Raw genomic sequence first — 11823 nt, 5'->3', positions numbered from 1 at the left:
TTTCAAAATTTGAAAATTACACAACTAGTTGATTATAATTTGTTTAAATTTGCACTTAATTAATTAATTTTACATGAAGTTAAAGCGCTTAGTTAAATATTTAATATCTGACTGTCGTATTTCAATATACTCTATCTTAAGGTTGTCAATGTCACGGGATAAGTACATCCATCCTTTATCCACCAAATAACAATGTCGAAGACATCATCTTTCTAAGTAATCAGGATCTTGAGATATATGAGGTACAAAATGGGAATGCTCACTAGTGCCACCTGGATGTGCCATTGCACGTCATATTTGTCTTCATCAGTTAGTGTTCGATCTACTAAACAACTTTTCAGAAGACACCATCTTTCTAAGTAATCAGGGTCCTGAGACACATGAGTTATAAAATTTGAATACCCACTAGCGCCACCTAGATGTGGAGTTTCACATCATACGGCTCTCCATCAGTTAGTGTTCGATCTACTAAACAACTTTATTGAAGACATCATCTTTCTAAGTAATCAGGATCTCGAGATATATGAGTTATAATATTTGAGTGCTCACTTGCGCCACCCGGATGTGGAATTCCACATCATGCTTGTCTTCATCAGTTAGTGTTTGATCTACTAAACAACTTTGCAGAAGACCACATCTTTCTAAGTAATCAGGGTCCTGAGATGTGTGAGTTATAAAATTTCAATGCCCACTAGCGCCACCTAGATGTGGAGTTTCAAACCAAACGGCTCTCCATCAGTTAGTGTTTAACCAACCAAACAACTTTGCCGAAGACACCATCTTTCTAAATACTCAGGATCCAGAGTTATATGGGATAGAAAAATTACATGCTCACTAGCGCCGCCTATCGGTTGAAATCTGAATTTTTCAGATCACCTCGCGAAGGCCCTTGATATCCCAAGTAACTTTGCCGAAGACACCATATTTCTAGATCATTTAGATTTTGAAATACACTAATTCACATTCAAATGTCTATCTTATCTTAAATATAGCACGTTCTTCATATTGCGATTTTCAATTTTCCGCATTATAAGGAGTTATACTGTTTTCAAAAAAGGTCTTATAATATTCCAAATAAGATTCCTGTAGAATACATTTGGGGTTGACATCGATAGAAAAGATGGTTTCAAAGTAATAGTCGATAATTCTCATGTGTTGTACAAAGTACAACAGCGCGATTAACGGAAGGTTAAATATTCGAAAAAAGCGGTTTTCCGTAACTTTCTTGCAGAATTGGTCTAGCCGCACAAGTTTTTCGTATACCATATTCTCAGGTTCAGCTTCTAAAATGAGCTGTAGGTGATTGAATTTAGATATGACGAAATGAATTTTTCAGTACTGCCTACAACAGTGAGTAAACAATTTCACGACCCCGACAATTTGAAATTAATAATATCAAACATTTTTGGAATCCTGTTTAAATGTTTGACCGAAATGGACAACACGACAGGCTAAAAGTTTTAGAACAAGAGCGAACAATTCTTTGTAAGTAATTTAAAACAGACCACAAAAGTGTAACCCCCTTTTATGTTTGTGTTATTGTTTTACCAAGTGTTATTTTATATGTTGAATAAGGGAGTTAGAAGCAAAGAGGTGTAAATGACAAAAAACAACTTTCGAGTAAATGAGGTTTAAAGTTTTACAACAATCTTTCATCTCATACAATATGTATGGAGTTTCAAAATCGACCCAATTTTCTCCGAATTATTGTAAATTTTTCTAATCATCGTATGAACAATCTTGAAAAAGTTCATACAAACTTGTAATCTGAAGGTTTTTTGTTAAGCTCAGCTCAAAATCAACAAAATGGCCACTAATATCCCTTTGCAGCTGGGCCCCTCAAGTGTAAGTGTAACTATTGTCCTCTTTGTCAATAAGTTATAGATCCGTGAAAATGGTCCCAATCCTGGACTGAAACGTCTGAGCGATCCCAAAAAGTTTACATCTTGCATAATTAAAGCACAGCGAAACAAAAATCAATTAATATTGGTCTGTCACAACTGCAAACTTATGTATCTCCGACAGATTTTGAGCCACTGAATCTGGATCTGGGCTCAGATTTTCTCTAGCGCGTCACAATTTTGAGGTATAAAAACTATAAAAATAACTTACTAACCAAAAAGATCTGATTCGGTAAAACGAATATTTTGGCATGAGTCGTTTGTTTAGATATTAATCGATCAATTTATAATTATCATTCAAACGGTCGCTATTCCATCAATATGATCAATTTATATTATGATTGCTGAAAAAATGCCCGGATTTAGCGGCCCAAAACTGTCACAAAGACATAAGTTTTTTTTCCTTTCCTGTTGGGGAAATTAAGCCACTGCGTCCAATAAGCTGAAATTTTGTGGCATAATACATAAGTTTACTTTTGAGACTAAAAAAATGTTGCGCTGTTTAATCAATTTGAAAGCTCACATTAAAAATAAATAAAAATGAGCATTTCCAGTCCAAAACACGAAAAAAGTAGACATTTTTGATAGGATATTCATTAATTTTTTAACCCACGAGCGATCGCGCTGTTGTATTTTGTACAACACGTTGAAAAAATCTCGCTTTTTGTACTCAGCATTAGCGTGGTGCTGACGCAGGTAGTCAACCGCGCGAGTTACGGAAGGTTAACTATTTTTCTCTAGTTTTTATTTTTCATCGACATTCAAAACAACAAAAGGAAACATGTTATGAGATTTTTTAAAATCAAAACTAGATTTTGCGTACTAGTTTTGATGAAAGAAGGGTGCATCTAGCCATATTTAAGTTACAGCGAATAAAAGAAAACAAGAAAAAATGGTGGTACCTTGTGAAATGCTATTCGAGATTTTTTTCCAATGTTTTACAGTTTCTATCAAACAAAGGATCAATTATTTCTTAGATGATGTGAATATTGTATACACTAACATTTAACAAGGTTCAATTTTGATTTTTTTTAATGCGCTGTAACTTAAGTGAGGTTAATAAGATTCAGTTTTATTTTTTATTTTTTGAGTGCGTTGTAACGTAAGTACGGAAAAATATACAGCAGCAAATTTTGAGGCACAAAGTCAGCATCTAACAGAAAAATAATTGATTGAAACTTTGTGAGACGATAACAAAGTTCCTTGATGGTACAGGTAGTTGAACGTTGAAACCTTTGGCGTAATCTTGCTAACAAAGTGTCCATGTTGCAAAAAAAAACATCTTCATGCTTAAAATATTGTTTTCCAAATTTTGTGATCTAAGCCAGTATGCATCGGTAACAGTCCATTCAAGTCACAATATACTTACGGTTGGGTTTATTCCTCCATAGCAAATTGTGACTGTATCTATCGTAGTATGATCCTCTTTGAATTTCATCAAGAATGCTCCGTTGACGTAAGCATGAGCATTTTGAGCTCGCGGCATAATTTTAAAAGACTTGAATGCGGTATTTGCTGGTTCTATCGGTGGCATGATAATACTCAAAATAAGTTTCTTGTTCATATCCAGACCAATGAACTCAGATGGTTTTACGACCATGATATTTCCGTTGAGTTCCGCTGGAATAATAATTCAAATAGGTTGATTTTAGCTTTAACAAAGGTCACATTTGCTTACTTATCTTCAAAGTTGCTCCAACGGTTTCCAAAATCAAATACAGATCAGAGGGAAACTCATTATGCTGGTTTTTGATGCACAAGTTTCCTGCGATGGTTCCTGTGTTGCGAACTGGAACATTGGCGACCAGATCAATGTGATTGACAAGTTCTGAGCAGTAAAGAAAACTGGGGTTTTTGCCAGCAGCGTCAGATAGAATTGTCATAAATTCAGTTAACGATACGTTAGCTCCAACAATCAAATTGCTTCCCAGTGAATGTGATCGTAGTTCATCAACGGAGCTGATATCGATAAATATCTGAAGTTTGTCACTTCTGCGATAAACTCCTGTAACAAGAAAACATGACGAACATATGTTTGAGCAATTTTATTATTTTTTTATCCAACCTACCATGCGCAGTGTTGCCTCCAACCAGTATGTATGGCTTCGATACGATTTTTTCTAGAATCATGAACACTTCGTTGAGGTTGTATATCTTATGCCATTCCTTGTTTTCTATGAAGCTCATGTGAATCCCCTTCTTGTCATCAATTTTCTTAGTGATTGGGCATTTTCCTAGACACGTTCTATTACTTTTTGAACAGAGGTCCTCGATATCCATACATGCGAACTTCTGTTTCAGTCCCAGCTCAGCATCGTGGGCCAGCGATTTGAATGCATCCAAAATAGGTCGATAGCCGGTGCAACGGCAAATATTCCCTCCGAATGCATTTTCGACCTCAGCCATCGACACCCGCCCTGATTTAGACTGCAACAAGCTGTACATGTTCATGACCATTCCAGGGGAACAGTACCCACACTGCGTACCGTTGAAATGCGCGAGCACCTTTTGCGTTTTATGATACCCAACTCGCTCATCGCCAATGCCTTCAACGGTAACGATATCCAACCCATGGCATGCGAATATTGGAAACAAGCACTGCAAAAACAAAATCACGAACAATTATCAAACCACTTTCATCTTCATTTCTTCTCTCACCGAGTTCACAGCGTAGGAAACAATTTCTCCGCTCGCTGGATGTGGCCCTGATACATTTACTACACATGCACCACAACCGCCTTCCAAGCACATAAACTTAGTGCCGCTGAGATGGGCATGGTTGCGGATGAATGTGTTTAGCGATGTCTCGATGGGAACGGACGATGGACCCACTGAAAATGTTTCGATCTTTAGCAATTTGTTTTGATTTGTTTATTTTGCTCTACACAGGTCAATAAACGCTGCGAAAACTTACCGCAGAAATCCTTTCCGTTCAATCTAAATTCAATAGACATATTAGTAATAGAACTCTATAGTAGACTATACTGAACAACTGCAGTGAATGGCACGTGCTTTCAAACTGATGATGTATTGCGTTAGTGAGTGATTGTCTGTCGTATAGTCGTATATAGTTATTTTGGAAGCATGATGTACAGTGTGAACCAAAAAGCTGTTTTCAATTAAGATAAGGTAAATGTGCCCTTGTGGTATAGTGCAAATAAATTTAAAAAATAAAATCGCACCACCTAATAAAGGATTTCAAAAAGGTAATCGGTAGTTTTCCATCCAAATTTGCTTGGAAAAATATAAAAATTATAGTTTCTCTCTGTTTTCGATAATAAATTGCTTGCATCAGCATTAGGCACACTATTCCTATTGTGGAGGTAACATTTAATGTTGATTCCTAATGCTGCGGTATCTCATTGAATTTATATGGGATTTTGGAAGATAGGAACACTACCACAACATATGAACATAGCAGCAAAAAATGTTAAGAAAAATATTTTTCAATTGGTTTTTGGACAAATCTCAAGGACACAATGATGCATCTCATAATTGAATCATAAAACATCTATGAAAAATGCTTTTTGCTATCATTTTGCCATTACCGCAACATTAGGTACTACCGCAACGAAGGGAACGATTACCCTGCTAACTATACTTTAAGGGCTTTTCCCTGCTCCACAATATAAAAAATTAAAAAAAAAAGAACTCTAGAATGATTGAAAAAGATTAGAATGTTTTGTGGTTTGTGCAACTTCATAAAGATTAAATAATATGCAGTAAATTGGAATTGTACTGTGAACCTAGCAGTGAACAGAATTTTGGTAGTTACTGTGAACAAAGAAAAAAAATATGCAACAAAGAAATGTGAACCGAATTTGAAAATGTTTTTTGGGAGAAGTCTTGTCATCATTCAATTTTGCTATCCTAAAGTGTCGAACTACAAGTCCATCTTGTTCGTGTAATGGGTGCTGCATACTATTGTACATTTTGCATTACCCGGGTAGAGGCTAATGGCAAACAAAGGACAAAATAATAACTGGTTTTGCCATCATATCTCGTTTTGCTATTCTTCTGTTATTATAAAAAACTTAAAATGGCAAATTAATAGCAAAATATACAATCATAGCTAATCTTGTCATTGATATGTTATTCATGAATAATGCTAAATAACACATCAATAACAAAAATTACTATCATGGTAAAACTTGCAATTAAGCATATTTTATAATGAATTGTATAAAATATCAAAACAATAACATAATTTACATTCCTAGCTAAATTTGCCATTATTTTGATATAGTGAGAAATTATTTATAAACATTAGGCACCATAACATATTTTACTCTGAATATACCATTAACTATTATATTGTATATTTCAAGCATAACTTTTCAATTCGACGTATCTCGCAAAAGTAAACAAATCCGGATTCTCAGCTGTGTGTTTGATTCGCAATGGATTCTATTTGAAGCACATCAATTTATGTTAATTTAGAACTCAAACAATTAATAGAAATAGCTCATTTTACCTCTCTTCTGCTACTTTGAAATAATAACTGAATCTACCATTATTTTAAAATAGAATTTGAACAACTAAACCTACCATTATTTTGATCGCCACATAAACAGCTAAATTTGTTCTTATTCTGTTATCAATAACTCAAGAATGCCATATTTTGTTATTCACCGATAACAGTTGATTGGGGTCTTATTTTGTTATCAATATCTCAATAATAACTTATTTTGTTCTTCAATTTAATCCGCATGCTTTACCATTACTTTGTTATTACAATGGCAAAATAAGTTATTTTTAAGTTTTTCTGCTACCAAAATTTTGTTATTATTTTTGTTATTTTAACTCTTATTTCAAACAAACAAATAACACATTTTGCCATTCAAACATTCTGTACATTCCATGATTTTTGCAACAAGGTTTGTAATGAAACATGATCCGTTCGTAAATAATTCAAAATTTCATAAAACATTTTCTAACTAAAAGAAAAATGTAACTAGGGTAACCATTATAATTTATGCTCCCATATATTTTGGACCCCCTGGGCCAAGATGTTCTCAGATGTTATGACGATAGGACCACAATTTTTAGAATCATTCGCAAGATAAGATTGCTTTACGCGGGTAGCAATCACTTGCTCATGGTTTACCTTGAAATTAGTTCGCGTCGATCTCGTCGTCAGAGCGAGTGCCGTACCTTGTTTACGAATTTAAAATGCTGTGCTGGGAAAAATTGCAGATGCTAGCAAAAATTTGTATCATTCTAGTGCATTAAATCCGCATAGTTTTTATTCAGGGGTCAATCTAATTTTTAATGTGATCAAAAATGTATTACGGTGACAAAAATAGTGAAACCGCTATTTGACCTCCTGATGGCTGAGGTGTTATTGGCTACGCTGATTTTTTTTTGCAATTCCAGCAAGTTCCTTAACGGTGACCCTTCCCTTATCCTCAGCCCTAGTATCTTATAGCCTGCCCAGCTATCCTACGAAAGGAAGCAAAGGATTCGGAACATGGCGCGTAAAGGGCCTGTCCATAAACTACGTAGACTCTTAGGGGGGACGGGGGGGTCTGGCCAAAGTCTACGCTCCATACAAATTTTGAAAATTTTGTATGAACGACGTAGACTTTCGGGGGGAGGGGGGGTTCTGAGATGGCCAAAAATGAGTCTACGTAGTTTATGGACAGCGCCAAAGAACACCAAGATGACCCTTTCCAGCATCTCTGGAGACTGCTCAGTGGGAACCATTACTCGTATCCTGGCCGTCACTACACGATGCTGTAGGCATCGCCCCACGGGTTCGTTTAGCAGACACTCTCATAGCAGCCCTTCTTGCTTGCCCTTATATCGCTCTTTTGTAAGATTTTGACAGCCACCCGTTGTTCATCCCACGCCTCATTAGATCGTGCTCGTTGCATCCGTTATCTTAACCCATAGACAGGCACTGCGCAGGTTCTCAATAGCTTGAGTCTACCAATATGCCACCGCTGGTCTCCCATTCCTAAAGTGGGCTTGCCAAGGCAAGTAGTTGCGAGTTGTACAGTGGTTCAGATTGAACTCCTTACCTGTACTGCGATTTTTCAGTTGTGCTAAGTTCTCTTGAAGGCTGAGCACTTGGGGCCTTCCATCGGATGCTTGCTGTTCAAGGAATTCCCGGAACAAATCAAACACTTGAAAGGATTCGTGTAGCCTTGTGCCATATGTCGTTCACCTACACATCGCCTACAAAGCTTGCTCTTGTTAGGGCCTCTACAGTACCACGATTTGTGTCCCGGTTCAAGACACCTGCCTGTTGCAAGCCGCCGGTGACTTGAGTATGCGCGCCAGCAGGCATTGACATCCGACACAAAGAGCTGAACAAAGGCCACCTGTATCCCTGCCATGCCGAACCATTCCGTAGATAAACGGCTGCGGTGGCCACCTTCATCTCGCAGTGTTGCCATTGTGCCGTGTCAAGCTCTTCCGTGTCCAAATCATTCAGGGTTTTGACCTTTAGAGTCGCTTCAGCGGTGAGAGTCCTCACCTCGACATTCTCACCAAGGACCAATTCCGACGATGTTTGTAGAAGCGGCCGTCCGCCTTTTTGTCTCGCTTGAGCTCGAGGATTATTTCACCATTACGAGTACGTCGAATACTGCATACATCGGCGCCAAGATCCATGAGCTTAGTATCGCTCCCACGGGCCCTCAAGATTTCTGAGTAGCTACATAGATTCGTTCGCCTTGATGACGAGGACGCTGCATTGGTCGCGCTGGGTACCTAGTAGGTACTACCTACCATCCAACCTCTCCTAGGCTTAGCGTCCCTCCCTTTTGATCATCTTTCTTCGACATCTTTTTTTTTCTACTTCGTGGGTTTAGGTATCCCTCTTATTTTTTGTCCAGCCACTGGACATTATCGACACACAAACCCTGTTCGAAGTCCTTACTGTTGTTTGACTTCGAGGACGTAAAGTTGATAATGGAATCAAGCTGCTGTGCAGTCACCTTCTTGGCAGAGAACTATTCACTATTTTTATTTATGGCTCTCATCAACGCCACCTTGACCTCTCCCGGTGGGGTTCCTGGCACTTTGCTACCTCTACCTGAATCTGCTCTCGTTAGAGGAGATTTGCTAACTGTATTTGATTGTTTTTATTTAAGGGGTTATATATGTTTTTTTTTATCTGTATTAACGAGATTTTTAGCCCTAGGCTAGTTCATCTCGGGACCCACGTTTTACTTCATTTTCGAAGGAAGAACTCACATTTTACGAGTTTTGTCGGGAGTGGGATTCGATCCCAGGTCCTCGGCGTGATAGTCACGTGCTCTAACCATCACACCAGGTCCGCTCCACGGTTATATATGTTGAGGTCGAGCACAAAATCGTTTTTTTTTCTTTTATCTTAAAGTATGGGTTCTTAACCTTCCAGGACGCGCGCCATCAAGCAACCAAAACTGCACCACGCGCACGTTGAATACAACGAGCGAGGTTTTTTGGCACTGTTGTACTTTTTACAACAGCGCGCGCTGGAGGGTTAAGAATGCTGTGTCAAATTTTCATAGAGATCCAAGCAGTACAAGCAAAGATATAACGTTTTGCGCCTCGCTTCCGTACGGGCGCGTAGTACTTACTTGAAACTTTAAACGCGATAATCTCGAAATTATGTTTTTTTTTCCAAAAACGTCGATGCGGTGGCTACGATTTCGGAAACAGTTCTCAACCGATTTCAACCAATTTTTTTTTTTGAGTGTTCGCTATTCATGTGTTTTGTTCTTGAACTATCAACATTTAAAAAAAAAATCTTATCAGTGTTATGATTTTTTTTCATACATGAAAAAAGTTATTTTTTTTTGAAAAAAAAATCGTCCCCGTTTGAAAACTAAAAACATTTTTTAATATTCTGATCGTTCAAGGACACCACAAGGTCCTCCAGTAACGGTTTTTTTTGGGTTTATGCTTTCAGTTAAGCCGTTAGACTGTAATCACAGTCACGCAAACCTCTTTAAGGACAGACTCGTTAGAATCCCAAAATGGCCGCCACAATGGTCGACTTTGGCACCTACTCACGATTTCGAGGGCACAAGTCTCTTCGTAAACAAAACCAGTGCGCCTGAGCTTTTGATTTAAAGTTAATTACAAGTGAGCAAGAACAGAATAATGAAATGCACTGTTGTTTGAAGCTTGATTCTTGAGATTTGTGCGTCTGAAGTTTCGATGCAATGTTGAAGTGGGATTTCATGACGTTTGTTCTTAAAGAAAACACGTTTGACAGAATATGTTATAACTTTGGTAATTAGTACTATTTTTTATGTTCTCAAGCTAATTTAACACATCAAATATTGTACTATATATGACGTGAAACGAGAATTCGAAAAAAATATGGTCACATACTTTTACAAAAATTCAAACATTTCCTTATTTTCATGCACCTCAACATATATATTAAGTTGTATTTTTCAAAACGGCATCATATTCTCCAATGTTTTGTGGTTATTTGCTTCTTTGACACCAATGCTGTAGGAGTTCAGCAAAAATTACTAAAATTTGTGAAAGCCAAATGTGGCCTAAAAACTAGCTTTTTGGAGGCAATCACGTTGTGGCGCGAAATTGTACTGAACGTAGTAGCTTTGCTTCCTTGTAGTTTGCCTTGGCTACCCCCTACCACGGGTGATAATAAACAAGCGTGATGACAGGTGTTGGCTATCATATCAGTGCTGGCGCGATGCCACTTTTTCGCGCCAAAGCGTGGCCGAAAAGCTAGGAGGGATCGCAGCAATCCGTGCGCGCAGGCGGCTGCTTTAAAATTTTCTGTCACGCGTTTTTCGTCTCCGCGTTGTTTTTAGTTGACCGGCCGAATCGGTAATGGTGGCGCTTTGCCTCCCGGATCTTAATCCGGATAGTTTTTCGTTGAAAAGTGCTTTCAAAGTGATAGGAGTATGATTCGCGGTGGTGATGCCTGTCAGTATCAGAATGCCGAATTTTTCGTGTCAGTTTAGTGCGTCGTCACTACCCGTGTGTAGCCAAGCAGTTTTAGTAAAAAAGTGCGTGGAAAGCTTGGTGGAAATGTGCTTTTGAGTTTAGTCCCCGCTGGTAAAATGATGGAAAGTGCGACATCTTATTGAAAAAAATAATAGTTTTCTGAAGATATCTAAGATAATCTGTGTTTCTTTGCGTTTGGATGGCGCTTCTGAATCGTGGATCTCGAACTGTACCAATTTTGGCTGATTAAAATCAATTTCCATTTGCGGTGATGCTGCAGAGTTTGTTTTCCCATTGGCTATTTACACTGCGCCAAGGCTTGTGTCATTCGGGATGTGATTCAGATGAAAAATTCGCAGTGTTTTTATAAAATGAACTTGTGATCAAATTACGGAAGCTTGGAAGAAGGTATACGCATCCGTCACGTGGTCAAATGATGACCAATTGCAGTTACCCTTTGGATGTTTCCGAAATGATAGTAGTGCCGCAGTCAATGCCACAGCGGATTCCTGATTCAAAGAATTGCACGAAACCGGTGGATCGACGTAGTACTACAAACGATACTAAATAAATGGGTGAGACCTTTCCAATATACATCATGATATACATTATATAACCTTTAAAAAGACACATTTATATATATTTCAACCACATTGACTTCAATCTGGAGCGTTTGGTACGGTATGTCCACGCATCCTTCCTCCCCTGTAGATTCGAGAATTACTTCGACGAAAGAACAATCGTTCAAAACTCGAGATACTTCGAAGAATCATCTTTGCGGTAAATACAACGCAGTAGGCCTGGCCGCTTTGACGCTTGTGTCATATCTTTGATATGCTGCAAGTTTCAATATTGACAAGAAAGGTAATTGGGCATAATCTAACCTAATTACTTTCCAGGATGCTTTCTCGTACTGGCTGCGTTTGTATTAGATTAGATTAGATTAGATTAGATTAGATTAGACAAAGCGTGGCCGAAAAGCTAGTTTTTAGGCCACATTTGG

At 38.0% G+C, this 11823-nt stretch overlaps 1 protein-coding gene across 1 annotated transcript; it reads right to left on the bottom strand.

The window, feature by feature from the left end:
- Positions 1 to 2347: 2347 nt before the first annotated feature.
- LOC109403074 (uncharacterized) lies at positions 2348 to 5473 on the bottom strand. Its single transcript, XM_062848843.1, has 5 exons — positions 4816 to 5473; positions 4560 to 4732; positions 3971 to 4499; positions 3580 to 3906; positions 2348 to 3521 (listed from the first exon to the last, which is right to left on the bottom strand). Exons 1-5 carry the CDS (start codon positions 4853 to 4855, stop codon positions 3256 to 3258), a joined length of 1335 nt encoding a protein of 444 aa, XP_062704827.1. The 5' UTR covers positions 4856 to 5473; the 3' UTR covers positions 2348 to 3255.
- Between the last annotated feature and the right edge of the window lie 6350 nt (positions 5474 to 11823).

This window comes from Aedes albopictus, chromosome 2 (assembly GCF_035046485.1).
Source record: "Aedes albopictus strain Foshan chromosome 2, AalbF5, whole genome shotgun sequence".
Taxonomy (NCBI): Eukaryota; Metazoa; Arthropoda; class Insecta; order Diptera; family Culicidae; genus Aedes; species Aedes albopictus.
The sequence above is the reverse complement of the archived record's forward strand: the minus strand, read 5'-3'. Positions and strand labels throughout refer to the sequence as shown.

Bases quoted from the DNA above. Each gene is read 5' to 3' on its own strand.
- LOC109403074 (XM_062848843.1), bottom strand. From the start codon at position 4,855: ATGTCTATTGAATTTAGATTGAACGGAAAGGATTTCTGCG. The intron at 4,733-4,815 runs GTAAGTTTTCGC...AAACATTTTCAG, and splicing joins GAACGGAAAGGATTTCTGCG to TGGGTCCATCGTCCGTTCCC. The intron at 4,500-4,559 runs GTGAGAGAAGAA...TTGTTTTTGCAG, and splicing joins TTTCCTACGCTGTGAACTCG to TGCTTGTTTCCAATATTCGC.